The 24,049-nt window shown below is 47.6% G+C and overlaps 1 protein-coding gene across 7 annotated transcripts in view; it reads left to right on the forward strand.

The window, feature by feature from the left end:
• The window catches only part of TENM4 (teneurin transmembrane protein 4), an 827,507-nt gene that overhangs the window by 398,142 nt on the left and 405,316 nt on the right, over positions 1-24,049 (forward strand). For all 7 annotated transcript variants that reach the window (XM_017509841.2, XM_017509836.2, XM_017509838.2 and 4 more), the window contains 2 exons: positions 1,615-1,902; positions 6,361-6,630. In XM_017509841.2, the coding sequence (XP_017365330.1) occupies positions 1,680-1,902; positions 6,361-6,630 (493 nt within the window). In that variant the 5' untranslated portion in view covers positions 1,615-1,679. The remainder of the gene's footprint in view (positions 1-1,614; positions 1,903-6,360; positions 6,631-24,049) is intronic.

Raw genomic sequence — 24,049 nt, forward strand, 5'->3', positions numbered from 1 at the left:
GGACAATGAAGCCGGGGAATGTCTTGTGTACCCATGCTGCTCTGAAAGATGGAGCAATGGAAAGCCAGACCGAGCAGGTTGTGTTTCCTAAAAACTAAGCGATGCCCTATGTCTGTGCGGAGGAGGAGATTCTACTTCCCTTCTGTATTGCGCTCCTGGCCCTGTATGGTTGTGTTTGCTACCCCAGAGCTCAAAGAAGACTTTTTTTCTTTTTTTTTTTTGAGACAGAGTCTTGCCCTGTCACTCACCAGGCTGGAGTTTGGTGGTGCGATCTCAGCTCACTGCAACCTCCATCTCTCGGGCTCAAGTGATTCTCCTGCCTCAGCCTCCTAAGTAGTTGGGATTACAAGCATGCACCACCATGCCCAGCTACTTTTTGTATTTTTAGTAGAGACAGGGTTTCACCGTGTTGGCCATGATGGTCTTGATCTCCTGACCTCAGGATCTGCCTGTCTCAGCCTCCCAAAGTGCTGGGATTACAGGTGTGAGCCACCGTACCTGTCCAAAAGAAGATATTTGGAGGGAGAAAGAAGGTGCTATCACAACTCAAAAATCCACAGGTGTCAGTCAGTGTAGGGCAGAAGGGTCAAGATGGGGAAAAAGGGAGAAAGGGCGATTAGGAGCTTCCCACCAGTCAGATCCCCTAGCAACACCCACATGGATGGGGCAGACACTGTGCTGCCCAGTGCCGATGGTGCCACTGATGAGATGGGTGAGTCTGGAGATGAGAGACATTCTCTGAATAACTGCAAGGGCACTTTTGTGCACCAAGAGTAAAGGGAGGCATCTCAGGAGGCAGAATAGAATAGGAAAAATGCAGGCTTTGGAGCCAAACAGATCTGAGCTCCAATACTGGCTTTGGTACCTGACACCTAAGTGACCTTGAAGGAGGTTCTGAATCTTAGTTTTCTCATCTGTCAGCTGGGAGTGGTTAGCTGGTTAATTAAACACGTTTATTAGGCACCTACTGTGTACCAGCCCTTGCTCTAGGTGCTAGAGACCAGGAGTGAGCAATACAGGTAAAGTTTCTGCTCTCATGGAGCTTACAGGCTAGTGGAAGGAGATGAACAAAAAGCAAAGAATTATATATCATCATCTGGTGGTGGTTTGGTCGTTTATACCTTAGCTCGTTGCCAAAAAAGGCTGGAGAGCTTAATAACATCTCAGAAGTTCTGGAGATTTACTAAGACCGTATATGCAAAGTGCTTACCCCAGTGCTTGCATGCAATCATTCATCTTACAAATTCTTAAGGAGGCCTGGGTCAGAGCTGGGTCAGGCCCTGTTCCACGTGGGATGTGATGGGAACCAAACAGGCTTGGTTCCTATTTACGGACATTACCAACCACCAGTGCCCTCTGGCCTTGGCGCCCATCACTGGAGGAGGCCTCTTCAAGGTGAATAGGCTAAGTAGCGGAAAGGGACAAGATCTGTGATTAGAGGTCCTGGGTGCGAGTTTCCTTTGCACTTACGGGCTGTGTAGTGGTGGAGTGGTACCCTCACCTCTGCAGCCTGGGGTTCTCTATCCACACCGCTGCCACGGTGAATCCAGGACCAGGACGAACTCAGGAATGTCCTCTGCCTCTCACGCCCTATCTTTGGTTTCCCGGCTCTAGACCACTCAGCCCTGAGTGCGGCGAGGACCCTGTTTGTGGATGTGGAGGAGCGCGGGCCGGAGGCCATGGACGTGAAGGAGAGGAAGCCTTATCGCTCGCTGACCCGGCGCCGCGACGCCGAGCGCCGCTACACCAGCTCGTCCGCGGACAGTGAGGATGGCAAAGCCCCGCAGAAATCCTACAGCTCCAGCGAGACCCTGAAGGCCTACGACCAGGACGCCCGTCTCGCCTATGGCAGCCGCGTCAAGGACATGGTGCCGCAGGAGGCAGAGGAATTCTGCCGCGCAGGTGAGGGCTGGGCCGGAGGGCGGGGTCTGGGCGCAGGTGAGTTTGGTGCGGTTTGGCGGGCTCGGGTGGGCGTGGCGCGGGTGGGCCTGGGGCTGGCGGGCGTGGCACAGATGAGCCGGAACACCAATCCGGGCGCCGTGTCAAGTCTCTGCCATTTGGGCACTCGTAGCTGGTAAAAGCCTGTCCTGTAGTTCATTCTTAGTTCATTTATTTTCTCTTTCACCCACTCCTTGGCATAGTGAGGTGGTTAGGAGCTGGGCTCCGGTGTCTGCCTGCCTAGAGCTGAGTCAGGCTCCCCTCTAAGCCTCAGTCCTCAACTGTTAGATGGGAGTGAGAAGCCTCTGTGTTGCATTGAATTGTTGTGGGGACTTAATGAGATGGCCTTTAGGTGGTAAGCATGATAATAGCAAGTAAGTGCTGAATAAATGTTAGTTCCTAGGTTAGCTATTCATTCAACAAACGTAATTAGCAGTATCTTTGTGTTAAGCCCTTGTGACCTTGAGAGGAAGACTTTCCTGAGATGGCTGCACATGAAAACTTAGTAATCTGTAGGCTCTCCTGGTGCCTGGCTCCCTCTCCTGCACTTCCTAACTACAGCAGTCCCCAAAGCCTATTCATCCTGCCCCAGTATTCAAATCCATCCTCCTTAGCCATTCCCTCTGCCACTCCCCAGTGCAAGCCATTAACATTTTTCGTGGAGGATTAACTTCAATCACCCCCCTTCACCCAGAGTTGCCCACCTCCAGCCATTCTCTGCATTGCAGCCAGATGAGGCTAGGGGTGACTCCCTGCTGCCCTTAAACTGAGCCTCCCCTAGCAAAGAACTCTTTCTCCAGATCTGTTTCTGTTTTTCTACACTTTTTTGTCCCCTGACTCTCCACACTCCACCACTCATGGGCCAGCTGCACTGAACTGCTCAGGTTTCCAGATCTGCCATGATACTGTTTTCCTGCCCTGGTGCCTCGATGATTCCTGTTTTTCTGCCTGCAGAGGCATGAGCCCTCTATGATGCCTGTCAGGTCATGACCAATCCTGGACAATTTGTGCAGCCCACCCTGGTTTTGCTCTGGCCTTCCCCCGCTTCATAGACAGGGTCAGCTGAGCACTGTGCTATGTAATTTATATGCATTTTGACAATGTTATTTAATTCTTACAACAACCCCAGGGTGAATCATTTGCCCAAGATCACAGAGGTAAGAGGAGCTGGCCACACGCGTGCACACACACACACACACACACACCTGTGACCTCTTCATTTCCAGTCTCTCCCACAGGCCTGTATCCACGTGAAAGCTGACCTGTTAGCAGGGCTGCCTGTGAGGCTTGAAAAAGGAGCAGCCCCCTTCCCAGCTTATGGTTAAGGCTCAAACTCCAGCATCAAACAGACTTAGATTTGAACTGTGGCTCTGCCATTTTTACTATTTTCGGCTACTTCACCTGTGCAAAGGGATAAATAGTACCTAATAGGTGATGATGATTGATGAGAACTGTAAATAAAACACTTGACACCAGTACCTGGCACAGAACAGATGCTTCAGAAATGCTACCTGCTATTAATTGTCACCTCTGGATCTCACTGAGGGGAAGAGACAATGGTCTCTCGAAGCTTTTCTCTCTCTCTGTCCTGCCCATAAGCGATAGAGCTCAGTGAACCCTGATTGGCTTGGAGCTAGCATCAGAGGCTCAGGGAAGGAGCAGCTTTTTGTCTTTGTAAATAACAAATAAGCATTCTCATCTCATAGTCAGGCATGTGCGTAGCTGTTTACAAAATACTCAAATTATCACCCTGGATCCTCAAAAATCCTTTGAAGGTAGCAGGTCATAGATTATCATCCCATTTTAAAGACAAGAACATTGAAGCACAGGTGATCAGCAGCCCAGGACTGCACAGTTGAGTGAGATGGGATGTCAACTCATGCCCTGGGCCTCAGGAAAGAGGCCAAACAGACATAAAGCAAGTAAACCATGAGGACTTCTTAAATTGGATGAAATAAATCTTCCAAACTCACACATCAGAGGAGCTGACTGGCTCAAGAGGATTACCGAACCCTTAGAGTGGGCCCTTACCTTGCATTTCTCTAGTCCCGAGATGTCTTAGCTCACTGGTATTGATGCTGAGTCTGGCTCCTTAAAAGGGTATGCAGAACAAGCCATATGGAAATCAATGCAGCCCAGGCTGCTTGTTGCAAACAAATTTGATTTTTCACTTAACGTAAGAGTCATTCTTCATAACACGAGAGCGGCTTCTCTTGAGAGGGCTGGCCCAGCAGAGCACAGATAGAACTGTGGATGGGGGCAGGGGGCAAGAGCAGGACAGGAGAGAGGAGTATAGATCAGACAGTGGCCAGGGTGTGTGATGTGCAGGGAGAGCGGGACGCAGACAAGGAATTTAGGCTCTAATTTGGCATTTTCTTTTTTTCTTAGAAGGCGAGCAAAATAGGAGGGCAGATTGGAGTAGGGCACAGAGGAATAATACGCATAATTCTCAACATCTGGTTGGCCCAGCTTCTAACCAATCCGAATGTCTGCCTGGCCACCGAGCAGAGCCCACAGGCTTCTGTGGTGCCCGGTCTGCTGACATTAGCCCTTTGTTTAGTAACTGGATCATGAGGAGATTGGGGGTATCAGGAAGGGGCTGGAGCAGCCGGAGCAGAGGCTGAGAGGCACTGAGTGTGGAAGGAGGTACTGAGGTGGCTTGGCATCAGTTATTTACCAAGCTGTGTGGAAGTATTTCATGACTGTAACCTGGTGTCAAGGCTCTCCCAGCCTGAGCCAGCTGGGAAGGAGGCCTGAGGTACACCTCCGCCCACCGCCGCAGCCCAGTACAGCAGCAGCACCCCAGCTGGTCTCTCCTCCCCTCTTGCTTCTCCCCTTATCTATTGTCTAAAGTACTGCCAGAGTGTGCGTGCATGTGTGTGAGGTTAGCTAACTTTCATGGGGCACCTACCCTGCAGCAGGTGTGATAGGTGTTAGATCCAGATGACTAGGACACACCCGGGAGCACAAGGGTTGTTTGTAAGTGAGAAACACACGTCGTAATAGGATGCCATCTCTGCTGGCTCCCCTCCTACCTCTCCAGCAGTTCCCTGTCGCTTTCTTTTGCAGGCTTGTCCTATTTGGTCCTGGCCCAGGATCCCCCTAATGCTTGGGCATCCACCTCTTCTGCCTTCTCACTTGTCATTCTCCACATTCTCTCTCACTGCAAACGTCTCCTCTAAGCTCCTCACCCCAATATCCCACCTTCTGCCTCTGCACTCCAAGCACACTCTCTGTGGATCTCCCCACTTTGAACTTGCACACTTAACCATGTGTTTGGTTTTGTCTCCCCTACCTGACAGAGAATTCTGTAAAGTCAGGCAGTGTATGCTGTTCACTGCTCTATCTCAGTATAGGCCCAGGGTCAGCATGACTTGGTTTAAATGTGGGTCCTGCCTGATTATAAGTCCGGTTCCCCAGATCATCACTTTAAGTGGGATCTGACCCTTACTGCCTTTGTATACTCCCTCTTCCTTACCCCCACCCCAACACATTCCTGGAAATACCAGATATGTAGGAGAAGCTGTTCCTGAATAGACGTGGAATTCACGTGCAGGAGTGACAGGGAGGCTGGTTTTCCATAAAGTCAGCATTCTCTTTGTCACTCAAATACTAATCCTAGGTGAACTTCTCTCACCCACATCCACCCCAGCCTCCGTCCTAGGCTTTGCCAGGCCTGCCCAAGCCCTCAAGAGACCTGTCTCTGCCAGTTTCCTACCACGGCCCTCACTGGGATGAGGGAGCAGCAGACAGAGCATTTTTCCTGGCGCGAGGCTGACTTCTCTCTGCCAGTTCCCATCTTCTTCACTCTCAAGCTTCAGACTTTCTTGACCTGGCAAGAAAGGGACTTCTGGCCCCAAGGGAGCCATTTAGATCTCCTCCACTGGGCTTCTGCCCTGCTCAGGACTTGCTGACAAGTCCTCCCTGGAAAAAGACACCTGAAGCCCTCAATTCACTTTAGTAGGCATTTATTGAGCCCCTTCTGTGTACTGCATTTTGTTCTAGGGATTTAAGAATAAACAAGACATGGTGCCTGCCCTTGCTGAGGCCACCTCCAGCAGAGGGGCAGACCCTTAGACAACTCTGCTGTGCAGTATGGCCAGGGCCAAGGACTCTGGAAAAATCCTGGAGAAAGTTGCAATGAATTCTGCACAGGTGTTGGTATTGGGGTAGATTTCACAGAGCAGTCACCATTTGAGTTGAGGCTTAAAGGAAATGGAGGGTTCACACTGGTGAACAGGGGGCAGAAAAAGCCCTCCAGGCAGAGGTGATCACTTGAGCAAAGGCAGGGGCATAGAATGCCACAAGTTCAAAGAATGACAGTGACTCCTGGGGTAAGAAGGCCAGGCTTCAGGCAGAGGCAGAGGCAGAGGCAGACCTCTGCTCAGCGCCCTAACCAAGCTCACCTGTGTTTCCTCCCAGGTGCCAATTTCACCCTGCGGGAGCTCGGGCTGGGAGAAGTGACGCCCCCTCACGGGACCCTGTACCGGACAGACGTTGGCCTCCCCCACTGCGGCTACTCCATGGGGGCCGGCTCTGATGCTGACATGGAGGCTGACACGGTGCTGTCCCCTGAGCACCCTGTGCGACTGTGGGGCCGGAGCACACGGTCAGGGCGCAGCTCCTGCCTGTCCAGCCGGGCCAACTCCAACCTCACGCTCACCGACACCGAGCACGAAAACACGGAGACTGGTGAGTGGCTGGTTTGGCCTGCGCCAGGTGCCTGGGTTGTGGGGCTGGGGTTTTATTGACAATATTGATTTCCTGCTCCATCGCCAGGGGCTCTGGTGAAGTTGGTGAAAAATTGCTTTGCCCTCAGAGGTCAAAAGTCAGAGTCTCTTGCAGTCATGTGAAATGCCCACCCATGAGTGACATGCCAGAAATGGAGTCGCTGCTTTTTCCTTCCGGATTAGGGAGGCGCGTAAGGTTTTGGGTCATTGCTTCCAAGGTGCCTGTGTGCAGGGGAGCAGGGAGGGCACTCACAGTGGTAACACAGCCCCCATAGTGTGTCCTCTATGAAATCAGCAAGGCCTGGTCCTGCCTGAATCCTGCTCCTGCCATCTCTAGCTCCAGGTGCCTGGCAGTCCTGGGCGACCTCCAGGAACGCTGTCCCACCCCAGCATCTTGTGTGGTTCAGAGGATGGCTTCTAAACAAAAGCTGTCATTTTGGGATAGCTTATGTCTTGAGGTTTAGAGGAGATGTTGTCAAAGGATACAGAGTTTCAGTTAATAGAAGAATAAATTTCTGAGATATATTGCAAAGCATGGCAACTATAGTTAATAAGCAAACATTCTATATTTCAGAGTTGCTAAAAGGGTACATTTTTAAATACTCTGCCACAAAAAAATATGTGAGATAAGGGATATGTTAATTAACTTGATTTAATCATTCCACAGTGTATACATGTATCAAAACACCCTATTGTGCCCTATAAATATATGCAACTATTATTTGTCTATTAAAAAGAAAGTGAAAAGACAAAAATATATAAATTTTAACAATTAAAACTTGAAGTTTTGCTCCACCTTCCCCCTGATCCCAGGAAGTGCTAGCTCCACACTCCCTATTCCTCTCTCCTCCCTGCTGCTCCTTCACAAGGCCTGAGAGAGGCTGTGGGAGGAAAGGATGACATCTGGTTCCCACGCCTCCTTTTCATGGTGGAGGAAAGGGAGCCCAGTCTCAGCGTTTTCCTCTTTCCTCTCGGGACCTTGCTGGCAGCATTCTGAGGGGCTCTAAGTCTAACGCAGTCCTTCGTGGAGACTAGCCGCCCAGGGGGAATCTCCCCCTCTGTGTATTTCATGCATAGCTTTGCTGAGCCAGGTCAGCACCAGGGTGGGTCCTGCCGGGTTCTGGCAGCAGAGCCTTAGAAACAGTGGCAGAGCCCAGGCACAGCCCCAGCACCTGGAGGGCTGCTTCTGGGAAGTATAGTAAGGAGGAGGTCCGCTAGTGCTTCCACACCAGAACCAGCAAAAGGGTGTGGGTAGGGCAGTCGGAAATAGTAATAGAACAGGAAGCACCGAGCCTGGTGTCAGTGCCCCATGCTGGCTTCTAGCTTCAAATGTAGATCCTCGTGATTCCTGGCCTGGATTCCCGTGGATCAGGGCAGGGACCAGGTCAGAGATGAGGCTTAGATGGGTTAGTCTCTGAAGAGGAGTCTTCAGCTGAGTGGTGCAAAACCAAGATTGATCCACAGATTGGGGATGGGCAGGAGACCACGCATGGTCAGGGTCAGATGGGGAAATGTATCCCCTTAGGGTCCAGAGTCCCATGCAGCCAGTTCCAAAGGTGTATCCTGCCACCCCTCCCAGAGGCCTCACATGTTCTCCTAAGGAGCCTGTGTACTTGTCTAGGGGCGGGAGGGTGGCAGTGGCTTGGGTACTGGGTACTAGCATGGCAGTGTCACTCTCTCTTGGCCCCCAGCCAGCCCTGTGAAGGAACTTATGACCTCAGCACCGGAGGAGTTTCCCTCTCTATGGTGGGAAGCCACCTACACTCCCTCACCCACCTTCTCAAGGCCATGCCCAGCCAGTAGCCCTGCCTCTCCCCAACCCCACCACACACTGAACTTGAGCACTAAATTGAAGGGCAGTGCAGGACCTGGCACAAAGACACTAGGGTCTGTGCCACCACACCACAGCAGGCAGGGAGCCCCAGTTCTGTTAATGGTCTAGGGTGTGGCATTGGGTGAATTGCATCCTTTCTCAGGACCTCAGTTTCCTCATCTATAAAACAGTTTAAATTAAATTACCATTCCCTGATTTGAGAGTGTTAATTCTTAGATGAGGTAGAGGGGTGTTCTGTGGTTGAATAATGTAGGACACTGTGAATTAAACAAACTTAAACCAGTTTCTGTACTGCAGGACTTCTTAGAGTTTTTAAGATGTTAATGCGCATGCTAATGGATAGATTACCCAAGGATGTATGCAGCATTCCACAGATCGATTTGACCACAGAACTCTTTCATTCTCAGAGCATCTGGTGGGACCAGTGTTCTAATCAACACTTTTTGGGTCTAGCTGAGCTAAATGACCTGTAGGACCTTCTAGATCTAGAATTCTCGGTCTAAGTGCGTGCAGAAAATGAAGGTGCACAAGAGGAAAATGATAATAACAACACTGATACTTCATAGTTGTGTGGCTGGGCATGATGGCTTCTGCCTGTAACCTCGGCACTTTCAGAGGCCGAGGTGGATGGATTGCTTGAGGCCAGGAGTCCAAGACCAGCCTGGGCAACATGGCAAAACCCCATCTCTACTAAAAATACAAAAATTAGCCAGGCATGGTAGTGCACACCTGTAATCCCAGCTACTCAGGAGGCTGAGGCAGGAGAATCACTGGAACCTAGGAAGTGGAGTTTGCCGTGAGCCAAAATTGCAACACTGCACTGCAGCCTGGACAACAGAGTAAGACTCTGCCTAAAAATAATAATAATTAATAGTTGCTGCCGTTATCTGAACCTAAGCACAGTGCTAACTGCTTTAGCTATATGATCTCATTTACTCCCCCTACAAATTTCCCTTGAAGAAGGTTTTATTATCCCCATTGTACACAGTAAGGATGCCGCAGCCCAGAGAAGTTAAGAAACCTCCATAGGTCACACAACTTGCAAGATGAGATTGGAACTCAAGCCTATATGACTCTAAAATCTGTACTCTTATAGCCCTGGTTCTAGTGAATTCCCTCTATAGCAAAATAATTAGGTTATTTGTTCTTTTGAAGCCTTCTTGCTGTGGTGACTAATGATCATTTTCCATAAAGTTATGACAGAAAGAGGTGCACACCGCCCACATTATTGTATATTCCCTGAGAACTGAATTACAGCTTAATTAAGCCTCTGTTGGGTGATAATGACGTATTCACCAAGCCTGAAGAGTTTCAGCCTTTGATAATGGGGACGGAGAAATGGCTGCCTGCACCCCTGGCCATGTTGTCATCTCTTTATGATCATCTATTTCCACACTAGGGACAAAACTTGAAGCCTCAGTGTACTTAGGCAAGGAAGTGGGCAGATGAATCTAATAAAGGGCTTCTGTTTCCCACATCCCTTCCAAGCCTGGACTCCCTAAACCTACACTCCTCATAGGTGTCTACTCAATCCAGGTTGGGAAGTTACATTAACAGCTTTGTTATGCGGTACTCAGGTCTAAATAATAACAGCAATCATGGGAGTGGCTCCCTTTTATTCACTGATTAGGTTCACATTCCTCTTACTCACACTATTATCTCCCCAAATGATAGCTGGGGAAACGGAGGCACTGAGAGATTAAAGGCCGTGCACAGGACCACATGTCTGGTTGAGTTGGAGCCAGGCTCTACCACAAAAGTCCTGGTTCCTTTCAGCCTCTTTCTCCCTTTTCTTTTGCCTTCCCACTCTCCCGTCTTTCTCTAGTTCTGCCTGACCTCATTGAACCCCTGGGCCCCAGCCAGCTCTCTCCTTTTCCTGTGATGAGAACTCGGATCTCACCATCAGAACAAGGCTCAGTTCCACTGGACCTGTCAGTCAACCCATCACAGTGTGGTCACTTCTCAGGAGTAGAGCAAAGCCAGCAACCTCAGGCACATGTGCAATTGCCTTTAATCCCCCGGCAACTCAGTGCCATTCCCATTTGCTGAATGGGAAACCTGAAGCTCCAAACTGAGACACAACAGCCAGTGAGTCGACAAGTTGACAGAGTTTAGATTTGAAGTCTGGTCTCTCTGATGGCCTGAGCCATCTCTATAGTCTGAGCCTTTTGCCTGCCTCCATTTGAGCCTACAAGCATCCTCAGCTCTCATTTGAGGCCACCAAAAATGTACAACCAAGTTCTCAGAGATCCTTACCAGATAAATGTGAAATGTGAAGCATAACCCCCGGCAACTTCCAGCCGCAGGAACATTTACTCTGCCTCCACACCCGGCTGCATTAGTCAATAGTAATTGTCAACAGTATTGATAGCGGTGGAGGCTTTTGCTGAGGTCACAGTGATGCTGCATGCAGCTGCCATCAATAATAACTTTTATGGGGTCCATTAAAGACAATTTCTGCCCCTGAAGGTTAATGTCAGCAGCTTTTATGTCACTGCTTAATATCTAAAATAAATACAGAATTGACTGTAATATAAACACAAATCTTCCTACCCAGGGCCTTCAGGCAGAGCTAGCCCTCAGGCCTCTCCTCTCCTGCCAGGAGGGGCCAGCAGGCTGGGGGACAGTGAGAAGCCGGCATGTCAGGAACACAGTCAGCATGCAATAGATGTTTTTTAGATAGCAAAAGTTGCAATCTGAGCTTCACTCCCAAGCACGGGGTCAAGCTGACACAGTGTCTTTTGTGGATTCATTCTGTAATTCGTCCCACGGCTATACTGAGCTCCTTCATTGTGCAGCGTTATTCTAGGATGTGGACTCTAGATGACCCGTGGGGGAGGCAGGGCTCCGACCACCTTGTGGCTCTTTAATGGAGGTGCAGCAGGCAGTGTTTCAGAGTGGAAAAAGAATGCTAGTTTCAGAGTCCAGTGAGGAGACCTGGCCTCAAGTCCGGGTTGTACCAGTCCCAGCTCTGAGATCTTGGGCAAGTCATTTCACGTCTCGGAGCCACAGTTTTGTTATTTTAAAAAGAGTATGTCAGTGGTTACCAGGGACTATGAAGAGGCTGATGGGGAGTTATTGTTTAATGGGTACCGATTTTCAGTTTGGGACAATGAAAAGTTTCGGAGAGAAGTCAGAGTAATGGATGCACAACAGTGTGACTACACTAATGGCACTGAAATATATCCCTCAAAATGATTAAAAGGATTAAATGTTATGTATTTTTCACATAATAGAAAAAAATGCAAAAACAGCGTGCCACCTTCCTTCCTTGAAGTGTTGCCAGGAGCCTGTACTACAGCTTTTGTGAAGCGTCTGGTCTGTGTTGGGCCTTAATTCACAGGAGCTATTAATATTAATTTTTTAAAGAGCTGGATGATGACAATAGAGGAGCAGTTCATTTTGCCCTGAGGGCACAAAGGCTCATTCCTTCATTCCACTCGTGTTATGCAAGGGGCTTGAAAGCCTGGTAGGATTTCAGCGCCTCTGAGGGATCTGAGAGAGGCATTCCCAGTAGAGACAATTGCCTGAGCCAAGGCTTGGAGGCAAGTAGAAGCATGATGGGGCTGGGGAACAGTAAGAATGTACTCCTGATCTAATCCCAGTGGCAAATTGAGAAATCTACTTTGAAAGGAAACAATGAAACAGGATCACAATTACCACCCCCCCCACACTCCAAATTATCAAGCAGCCTGGTGTCAAAAGGGAAATTATTGGTTAACCTTATTAGGCAGCCAAATTGCTCATTCAGAATCAGTAGATTAGGTGAGCATCTCCAAAGCACAGTGAGAAAGGAGCTCATTACCAATTAATTCCATTTATCCTCTGCTCTCCCTGCCCCCATACCCATGAGACTTGGGGTTAAAAATCTATAAGAATATCTATCATTAAGTCCCAAGGTGGTCAAAGTACTGCAGCAACCCAACCCATTGTACAATGGGGCACCATCTTCTAGGGTGGGAAGTTAGGTTCCATCTGCTAGGGTGGGGATCGGGCCCACATTTGATTACTATTCTGCTTTGGAAGCCAGTGCACAGCTCTCCCAGCAAGGCAGAGGGGCTCCATGTTTTCAAGGAATTAGAGTCCCTTACCAGACAGAGCTATCCACGTAAACCTTGTGCATGCTGTAAGCCCCCAGGCTGCCAAGAGAACTGAGTAGAGCCTGGTAGAGCCAGAGCCTTTGAGCCTCTAAGAATCTGTGAGCTAGAAGGAACCTTGGAGACAACAAGCCCACCAACTCTTAACCTTCCCTCATTTTCTAGCCAAGGACACAGAGATTTGGAGCAGTTAGGTATATCGTTGAAGGGTGCACAGCTAGTCAACGTCAGAGGCAGGGTGTGAATCAAGATCCATCCCACTACAGTACTCATTATCCTTCTGGACCACTGTGTGCTACAATCTTTTTTGTTTTATAGAGACATGTTTATGTTAGCTCAACCCATAAAATATATGAGATCTGGGAGATGATTCTAGCTATATCCAGAACATAAACCTCTTTGTCAATATTACAAACTTCCAGAAAAGAAAATGAACCCAGGCTGGCGCAGTGGCCCATGCCTAGAATCCCAGCACTTTGGGAGGCCAAGGCGGATGGATCACGAGGTCAGGAGATCGAGACCATCCTGGCTAACACGGTGAAACCCCGTATCTACTAAAAATACAAAAATATTAGCCGGGCATTGTGGCACGCACCTGTAGTCCCAGCTACTTGGGAGGCTGAGGCAGGAGAATCACTTGAACCCAGGAGGCAGAGGTTGCCGTGAGACAAGATCACGCCACTACACTCCAGCCTGGACAACAGAGCCATACTCTGTCTCAAAAAAAAAAAAAAAAAACAGTGAATCTATAACCTATTAGAAGTGATCAGGACCTGGAGATTACACTGTGCCATTCTCAAATTATGACATGCTAGAGAAATGATATTTGAAGTATGTGTTTTAGAGGGTTAGGAGAAATATTCCACCAGGACGTATCTGAGAAGGCTTTATGGAAGAAGCGCTGGTCCCTAGGTTTTGAGGGCTGGAAAACACTTTAACAGGCAAAGAGTAGGCAGAGGGGATGTTTTATGTGGGCAAAGCTTGGGGGTAAACCAGTTGAAGGTGTGTCACATGAGGCTAGAACATAAGTGTGTGCAACTGGGAATGGGGGGCAGTGTCCTAGGAGATAAGGATGGCAAGTTAGTTGGATTGTCTGTCATTCCACAACAATTTGTTGAGCACCTACTATGTACCAGGCACTCATTTAGGTACTGGGGTTCCAGCAATGATCAAAGCAGACAAAACTGCCCCCTCTGATGAAGATTACATTTTAATGGGGAGATTGATGATGAACAAGATGAAAAATAAATAGCATAGGTTGTTTCCCTATAATAGCTGTTATGGAAAGGGGGACAGTGAGTCCCAAGATGTGTCTGGGTGGTGGGGGTTGCAGTTGTAAATATGGTAGCCAGAGAAGGCTTCATGGAGAAGGTGACATTTGAACAAAGCCTTGAGGTAGGTGAGGGAGCAGGCTGTGAGGATGTCTGGAAGAAAAGTGATCTTGGCAAAGGTTCTAGAGCCTTGAGGCAGGAGTGTGTGTGTGGCTAGTTGAAGTGCAGCAAGGAGGCCAGAGTGGCTAGATGGTAGAGGAGGCCAAAGAGGGGAGGGGAGGCCAGTGTGTGCAGGCCAGTGAGGGGAGCCGCCGGAGGGTTCTGAGTGGAGAAGTGATGTGGTCTGACTAATGCTTGAACGGGATCATTCTGGAAGCTGTGTTGAGAGCAGTCTAACAGGCAAAGGCTGAAGTAGGCGGCTCTTGCAGTCATCCAGGAGAGAGACGACAGGTGGTCAGGTTAGAGTGAGCCATAGGTGAGGAATGGGCAAGGGATGTAGTTCACTGAGGTGTGGCAGTGAGGGTACTACCTGTACCTGTGGAAGGGGATAGAACTTTCTCTTCCCTGTTGCTCCCCATCATCTTGTTAGCATTGAGGATGACTTCAGTACTCTTAAATTCTATGACCAGAATGGCTTGCCAGTACTCTAAGGATAGGGGGCCCACCTCTGACCCTTCTCCCGGCCTGACTGCTAACTTGGCCCAGTTCAGGTCCTTTAGCCACAGCCTGCCCCGTGCCACACCCGTGCCTTCTTGTTCTTAGTCCACGGCTTTGGTCCTGAGCCGCGTCCCTTGCCCACTCCTCCCAGCACGCCCCATCCCGCTGCCGGCCATCTTGGTTTCTGACCTTGCTGCCTGACTCCCTCACCCAGCCTTGCCTTATCTTCCACATGAGACTCTTGGAACCATCATTTTTTGATACACTCTCAGCTTCCCTTTAGGCCATAATTTTAGCCCTTCCTTCTGCTTGGTTGCCTCAAGCTGCCTTAGTGGAGTTTGACCTGGGGCCTCCTCTCTGTAGCATGGCATCTACTGGAATTGCCTGTGATCTGGGAGCCAACACCTGACAATGGCTGCTAGCTTTGTGGTTCTTAGGAGTCCCTTTAAGAAGTCGTGGCCCAGATTAAATGCACCCCCTAACCACTTCCCGCTGGCAAGCTCTGTGACTCTCCCTGGCGGCAGCACATACTAATACAGTAGCACCTTTCTTCTGAAAGGGCAAGGGAGGAAAAGGAAGGCTCAGAGCCATGCTAAATTAAGACAGATTGCATTCCTGAAACTTGGTTAAGACCCACCGAGTGTGCAGAGAGGTGTAGCAAATGAGAGTTTTGTTTTTAATTTGAGACACCATGACTTTCAATTCCAATGGAGGCAACGACATGCATGATGACAAACTTCCTACCGAAAGATGTTTGAGAAGCATTTTCCCTGTCAGTAAGCTCAGCTTTGTCCAAGGAGAGTGGTTTCTGAGGCTGCTTGAACTTCATCTGACCCAGGATGACTTCAGGGAAGAAAAAGAATAACCAACATTGGGAGAGGAGCTTCCTGCCTGTGGGAGCCTAGTTCCAGGGCCAGATGTGTGGAGTCCGGGATGAATCTGGTTTCAATTCTAGGCTGTGTCACCCGTCCTAGTGTGACTTTGACCTAGTCACTTCTCTCTGAGCATTATCATAGATTCCCCATCTGCCAAGAAAGGTCAGTGGAGTCTCAGAGAGTGAGATAACTTGGAAGGAGAATAGCCTTTGGCAACAAACTTGGAATCCCAACTCAACTACTTAGGAATTGAGTGATTTTGTGCAAATTACTAAATCTCACTGAGTCTCGGTTTCTTCATCTGAAACCTGGGAATACATGAACGTCTACCTTCTAAGGTTGTAATGAGAATGGAAGGTGATTATGCATGTGAAAAAGCAGAACAGTGTTTTTAAAACTATGGGTCAGTCAATCACAAAATAAATTTTATAGCTCAACACCATCGTTTAAAATAATAAATAGGCTGGGCATAGTAGCTCATCCCTGTAATCCAAATACTTTGGGAGGCCAAGGCAGGCAGATTGCTTGAGGTCAGAAGTTCAAGACCAGCCTGGTCAACATAGTGAAACCCCCAACTCTACTAAAAATACAAAAATTAGCTGGGCCTGATGGTGCACACCTGTAGTCCCAGCTACTAGGGAAACTAAGGTGGGAGGATCTTTTGAACCTGGGAGGCGGAGGTTGCTGTGAGCCAAGATCATGCCACTGCATTCCAGCCTAGATAACTGCATCTCATAATAAATTATTATTAATAATTTAATGAATAGAGAGAAGCAGAATAAGGTATATGGAACATAGTAAGATAAGTATTATTTTGTAAAATTTTTATTCCAGTTACACTTTACATACAACACATGTACTCAAATGTCATGTAAAATATATTTATTATTATAAATTTTAGTAAACACAGGCTTACAAGATGGTAGCTAGGAGCCAAGCACCCATGCCTGTGAACTCAGCACTTTGGGAGGCCAAGGTGGGAGGATCGCTTGAACAAAAAATAACAACGGAAAATAGCCAAGGATGATGGTGTGCACCTGAAGTCCCAGCTACTCAGAAGACTGAAGGAGCCTGGGTGATAGAAGCTGCAGTGAGCTATGATTGCACCACTGGACTCTAACCTGGACAACAGAACAAGACCGTATCTCCAGAAAAAAAAAAAAAAAAAAAAAAGATGGTAGCTGGAATATGGCTGCACCTTGTGAATGTTAATTCCCTTCCTTCAAGGAGCCCTTAGCTCAAAAATTCCATGATTCATGATGTAACAGTCTTGGCAAAAAACTGTTGGCCTTGAATGTCTAGGGTCCCCTTTCTGAGAATGACTAGGTATCCAGGCAGGGGCTCATGACCCAGCTGAAAAAAGATTTGCTCCGGGATCAGAGACTTACTCAAGGTCACACAGCATGTACAGTGATAAAGCTGGAATCCCTAATTTGTAGAACCTGGGCATCTCTCCTCTCCCCTCCCCAAGCTCCCTTCTATGTATATGGTCACTGGGTTGATTAATAAGCCCTAGAGTAGCTGTGGGCTGTAAGGACAGCAGGAAAAGCGTCCCCAAACAGGGAGAGCTGACTTAGGAAGATGCAGAGGCTGGATGAGGCATAAGCTGGGTTCACACACCCAGCTGGATCTCTCCACTGAGCACAAAGGCAACTGGAGAGGAACCCAGAGCAGATAGCAATGGGCGCAACATGAAAGTAGCATGTCAAGAGAAATCTGGCTTCTCCCAACCCATAGATCCTTACCACAAATTTAATTTCACACTTATCAACCCAGGCAGATGGATGGACCACCACATAGAAGACTTGCTTTCCTTTGACTTCTCGCTGGAAGGGAACATAGGGAGCAAAGGATGAAGAGGGGCTCCAGGAGTTCATCTGGGTTTCATACATGAAGCCCAAAGGCAGCAATTACCCATACCCCACAAAATGCCTCTTTCAGGGAGAGCCCGTAGGGATGACCAGACCTTCCCTGAAACTCTCCCCAAAGTGACAAGCCCAGCTTCCTCTGATGGTGGGCAGCAGCAGCAATGAGGAAAAGGAGCATTGGACTAGCAGTCAGAGGGCATGGGTGTGACTCCTGGCTTGTGGGGGTGTTTAGGAAATAGAAAAGATCTGTTATGGCTAAAGTCTGTGAGATCAAGAAAAGATGTGGCCATGGAGGAGAGCTGGGCTCCATCATGGCAAGGGATGGTTCTGAATTACTGGCTCAACAGTTCAACCTCTGTCCTGAAGCTGATAGGAATCACAGGAATATTTTAAGCAGGGAGAGGTTACAGGTGACAGATGCCTTCCCTGATTCATGCAAGAACAGACATGCCATCTAGAGTGGTCTTGTTCTTGAGAAGACTGCAGTCGCCTTTAGCTTTGAGTTACTGGCAGTTTAAATAAATAAAGCTGCAGGTCTGGCTGGAACCTACATTCATAAAGCATTTGCCCTGGATAAATAACTAACCATGAACTTATCAAGAACCTCAGGTCCCACCTCTGCCAAAATTTGACTTTGATTTTGTCTATCAGATTTTGTTATCAGATTTTCTTTATAAAGGGTTTGTTTGCATACATAATTACTATCTTCCTGTCTGAACAAACCTGATTTAGTATGGGTTTCCTAGAAAGCAGAGCTGAAGCAAGATTAAAAGCTGATGCTTTATGTAGGAGAAGTAATCTCAGGAACATGAGACAAAGAAAGATGAGAAGCAAAGAAAGGTGATATGTCACCATGCTGGCCAGTGCCTCACAACAAGCCGCAGACCTACCTCATCTCTAAGCAGGAATGGCTCCTGAGAAGGCTCTCAGGCAGGCTGTATGTACAGTCATGTCTCCAGAGCAGTCTGTGGGAAGAAGGCAAGACAAGCAGTTAATGGGTGCTAGGCAGCAGAATTCAATGGACCAACGGGCCACCGTGGCAGCGAAGTGCTGCCATTGACTGAGGGGCCAGCAGATGGCGAGCCCAAGAGACTCTGAAAGGATGCATAAGCTGTGATGGATGCTGCTGTTAACCGTTTCTCTCTCCCTCCCTCCCTTTCCCCTTCCCTCCCTCCCTTCCTTGCCACATCCCCCTGCTCCTTTCTCTATGTCTTTTTACTCATAAACTCTACCTGTCAATAATTATAAGAGTAGTGCTCACTATTTATTGTATACTTACAGTGAACCAGATGGTATGCATTCATTACTTCATTTCATTACCATGTCAGCCAATGAAACAAGGGTTGTTCCCCATTAAAAAGTGGGCAAAGGACTTGAACAGACACTTCTCAAAAGAAAGCATACATGTGGCCAACAAACATGTAAAAGAAAGCTCACCATCACTGATCATTAGAGAAATGCACATCAAAACCACAATTAGATATTATCTCATGCCAGTCAGAATGGCTATCACTAAAAAGTCAAAAAAACAGACGTTGGCAAGTTTGTAGAGAGAAAGGAATGCTTTTAAACTGTTGGTGGAGTGTAAATTAAATTAGTTGAACCATTGTGGAAGGCAGTGTGGCAATTCATTGAAGACCTAGAGGCAGAAATACCATTTGACCCAGCAATCCCCTTACTAGGTATATGTCCAAAGGAATATAAATCATTCTGTCATAAAGATACATGCACACATGTGTTCACTGCAGCACAATTTACAATAGCAAAGACATGGAATCAACCTAAATGTTCATCAGTGTTAGACTGGATAAAGAAAATGTGGTACATATACACCATGGAATACTATGTAGCCATAAAAAATAACGAAGTATCCTTTGCAGGGACATGGATGGAGCTGGGAGCCATTTTCCTCAGCAAACTAATGCAGAAACAAAAATCAGACCCTGCATGTTCTCACTTATAAGTGGGAGCTGAATGATGAGAACACATGGACACACTGCAGGGACAACACACACTGGGGTCCATCAGAGGTGGATATGGAGGGGAGGGAGAACATCAGGAAGAATAGCTAACCATGACACATGTTTACTTATGTAACAAACCTGAACAACTGGCACATGTACCCCTGAACTTAAAAGTTGAAGGGAAAAAATAGGGGTTGTTTTTCCGGTTTTAGAGCTGATGAAATTGAGGCCTCAAAAGCACAAGTAACTTGCCAGCTAGCCAGTCACAAAGCTGATACCAAAACCAGGGCTATCCAAATCCAAAGCTCTTACCCCTAGTCACATTACCTGATGGAGACAGGAGCGTAGAACTATTTTTATGGGTTAAAAAGGTGTCGATGTATCAGCCTAGCCCCTCTAGACAAACACTTAGTGTCTCCAAGTTAAAAGCATATACTCTGGAGTCAGTCTGCCTGGGTTGTAATCTTAGCACTTCCACTTATTAGCTGTGTTACCTTGTGTTAAACAAGGCAGGTCTCTTCATCTCTCCATGCCTCAGTGTTCTCACCTGTAAAATGGAGATAATTCTGGTATCTCTCTCACAGTGTGGTTGTAAGGATTAAATGAGGTAAGAAAGCTGAAGAACTTAGAATCGTGTCTGGCACACAGGAAGTGCTATATAAGTGTATGCTGTTGTTAATTGCACTGCACTTCATGATTTACAAAGTGTTTTCATATTTTGTTTAACATTTGCAACAAGCTTTGAGGTAGATATCGGTCTCCTTCTTGTTTGGAAGTGTTCTTGAGATCATGCAGCTGGCGCGTGGTAATGATGGGATTCAACCCCAGGTCTATCTGACTCCACACCCACACACAGCTGTTCATAACTCTCTGGCAGCTGGTCAGCCTGGCTCTAACTGCCAGAGATGATTCCTTAAGTACCAGGGCCAAGTATGAAAAGGCTCCAGCTAGCCTGATTTTCTTCAGGCCACTTTCTCCCAGTTTGCTCTGTGAGAAGGATCCCTCTTCTGGAAGAAACCGTCCTTCAAATAAATAGCCAAACCCTTTCTGTTCCAAACACTGAAGAGGAATTTTCTTCCCACCATTGCTCAGCAGCCTGGCTCCTAAATGAGTTTGCTGTACTTAGTTTGTGGAGTACCTTAACTACAAAACAAATTGCTTTCCTGAATGTGCCTCCAAGAAGGAAATAAGTGTATAGAACAAACCAGATTCAAAGCATGGTATAAACAAGGGGAAATTGTTGGCAATTCCAGCTGCTTGTAAAGATGCAAGAGGGAGGAGAGAAGAGCCCTCATGGGTGTGAAGTGGGCTGTGAAAGTACGGGAGAAGGTGCTTCAAATAGGAACCAAATGGGCTGAGTCAGAAGGTAGACAGCAATTAGAAGTGAGGCGCCTCCAGGCATCTCTCTCTCACTCTGCATGCAGCCTCACCTGCTAGCAAAAAGAGGGAAACCGCTTAAACCAAAGGATTTACCCTCCTCTCTGCCTGCATCCACAGCCTTCAATCATTTATAACCTCAGCAGTAGAGCTAGTGCTAAAAGATGAATTTTACTTAGAAAAAAGATTGTGTCTTTTTTTCCCCAGCCAGATTTAAAAAGCTCCTCAAAAGTCTGCTCTGGCAGCCTGACGATTAGTATTCACATTTAGGGCGTGCGTAATAGCTCACAGTGCCCTTTAACACCTGGCATTTCACAAATGGTGACAACATCTCTCCAGTCCAGGGCATCCTGAGCCCACACCCTGGCTTTGAATCCTGACAATGGACCTTTGGCCTTGGAGCCTGGGTCTGGATGTGCCCAAGGTTTGGTAAGTTACTAAAAGCACTTACAGCACCCAGCGTAGAGTGGGACTCACAATTAATATTTGCTACAGCAATGGGGGGAAGAAAGCAAATCAGCAAAGGGAACAGGTGCATGGGACAAAGTTCGGAGGAAGCCGGGCAAAAGCTTCCAAGAGTTTTTCTCTCAGCAGAGTCATGTAGGAAGTGCTCTATTTCAACAGCCGGGAGCTGTGATGACACCTGCAAAGTGCTGTCCACCGTGGGATCTCAAGAGACCCAGGGCCCCAAGTGTTGATCAGGAGCTAGTCATTTAGGTGTCCTCTGCCTACCATGTACCAAATTCCAGACTCCAGAAGGAAATAAGGTGTTTAACATAAACATTGTTTGTACAATCTAGGCACAATCCAATCTAGGCACCGATAACCCCTCCTATCATTTAGGACATAGGCAACTGTTTACCAGCCAGGTTCTCAGGCACCAGCCCAAGGCCAGCCTTGCAAGCAGAGCTTTCTAAGGAGGCAGTCTTCGGCCTGCTATGTGAACTCCTTTCTGCCCCCTGCCTCTTAGACTGCCCTCCGATTTGGCTAGTAAGTGGCCCTAGCAACCCCCCTAGTGTGTACTTCTCAGGACAGCCTTGTAGTTCTTTCTCTACTCATTGTCCTTCATGCAGTAACTCTTAGAAAGTGATTATAAACTTTATGAGAAATCCTGATAAAGCTCACTGCTAGTGCTGGTGAAGACAGTGGAGAGAAAATGAAATGATGTATCCCGAGTAGGGGGGAAAAAGCCATGTCCAAACGAATCTCACCATGGGTCAGTGCCACTTGGTCCAAAGTTGTATTGAACTGGGGGCTGTGCTGCCCAGTGACTGACTGTGTGCTGCTCCCATTCAGCAAATGTGTGCCAAGCAAGATGCTAGTGCTGCCTGGCTGCAGGAAGGCTAAGTGGAACTGGCGTGGTCTCTACCCCAGGGGCATATGGTGTACAGAAGACAGATACCTACCGAGGCATAGGTCAATGCTGTGAACTCCTCTAGGTGACCAGCAGTCAGAGAATCAGCAGAAGAATTGCAGCCCTGCTTGGACAAATGGATAAAATGATGGCTAAGTTACCCTGAAGTTTTAAGCACCGACCAAGGGAGATCTGGGATGGGACCACAGGCAGAAAAATGTCTACCAGAATGATCTCACACCCCCGCCCATCCTGTAACGTGGTTTTCAGGAGTTTTGATGGCAAAAGAGGCAAGTTAGAGGTTGTGGGGTCTGAATCCCTGTTTAATGGAGAAAGTAGGCTAGGGAGAAGCTTTAGTTGGCAGCCAGGTACAGAAAAGGCCCAGATGCCTTGCTATCCAGAATCAGTCTCCCTGCTAGGTCAGGGTAACACTGAAACCTGTTAATACAATCTGTCCAAAGACTGCCCGAAACTTACATGTAGTTAGTTGAACAAAGACACAATCACAGACTCTTTGCAGCACAGAAGCAGCACACCATGTGGAGCCGTTAGGGTTCCAGTAGAAGGTGTTAGGATGTGCAGGAATGGGCCTTGTGTCACATGATTTGGGGGTGGGGTCCAGGATCAGGGCTTTGCTCTAGACTGGATACTGCAAGGGAATGGGCAATTCTCTGCTGGAGTATCTTAATAACTCTTACACGGAAGGCAGGAAAAATGATGTGAAATTGAAGTGGTCACTGAAAAAGAGGTGGCAGTCACTCATGTTAGGCAGGACGGGAAGCATCTGGTCATTGTGTGGTTTGAACAATGTTCTTGTGTTTTTGAGTTTAGACCTGATTGTAGAGTAACCTTGTTTTTGTCTTGATCCATTACAGTCAGAGTTGCCTTGTTTGAGGTTGGTATGTGAAATTGTTGATATTCAACAGGTGAATGCCACCACCTCACTGCGAGTCCCAGGCCAGCTCCTGGCTGTTGGAGACTGACTTTTGCTTTCTTACCTCAAACCAAAAGACAACAAGAAAAATTGCACCAGGTATGACAGGGCTTCAAGAGCCTTCAGTGACCTGTGGCCATGATAAATCTGTGTCTAGGAAAAATAATAATGAAAATGACTTAATAATAGGTGCTATTATATTAATTAAATGCTATTAAATAATTGCTTATTTAATAATTATTACTTAGTTCTTATTACAGGTCAAATATCATATAGGCCTGTTTAAATACACCATCTCATTTCATCCTCCTCTTAATATCTCTACAAGATTGGTATTTTCTTTTTTTGCAGTTACAGAAATAGGGACTCAAACAAGTTAAGTGCCAGGCCTCAGGGCACCTGCCTAATGAGGCTGAATTCAAACATAGATACCAGCCTGACTCCAGACCTGCATTCTCCCACTACCCTAGGCCCCCTTGATGCACAGGCACTCAAAGAGAAGGGCTGCCGAGCTATTAGCTGAGATTGGTCTTAGTTCAAGGAGCCTAAGAGCTCTGAGACAAATCCGAAGTGTGTTCAGAGACAGGGCACTTCCAGGACCACAGACTGTCACGGCCCACAGAAGCCCAGGCCCTGGCAGAGTGTGGTAGTTCCCAGGAGCTGCTGTCATTGCATCAGCAAAGCGAGCCCGTCCTGGCCTCCTCAGAGAGCACGAGTGAGCTTGATGTATTTTTTATTCCTGCAAGCTGGCTAATTAATATGAAAGAGAGCTGCCCACTATTGATTAGCTTTGTGTTCCACCACAACAGAGTCGTTATGAAACTCAGTATCTAGAGCTCAAAAGCTGGGGTGAAACATTTTAAGTGGAACTGATGAGTGACCTCGTCATCCCTGTCAAAGGTCCAGAATTGTTTTGTGGAGGGAGGGGGAGCTCAGAGTCTTTTTTAAGTCTGTCTCTTGGTCAGAGGTATTATTTTTCTTCAGTGCTCCACTTTACATTAGGTTGGTGCAAAAGTAATTATGGGTTTCACTATTACTTTTAATTAAGTATTATTTCAAGGTAATACTTACCTTGAAACCTTTTCACAGATCTGGGTCGATCTAGGCAAAGCCATGGATTATCTATCTCAGTGTAATCAGGGCCTGGCAC

Source organism: Cebus imitator, unplaced genomic scaffold, assembly GCF_001604975.1.
Source record: "Cebus imitator isolate Cc_AM_T3 unplaced genomic scaffold, Cebus_imitator-1.0 Scaffold424, whole genome shotgun sequence".
Lineage (NCBI taxonomy): Eukaryota > Metazoa > Chordata > Mammalia > Primates > Cebidae > Cebus > Cebus imitator.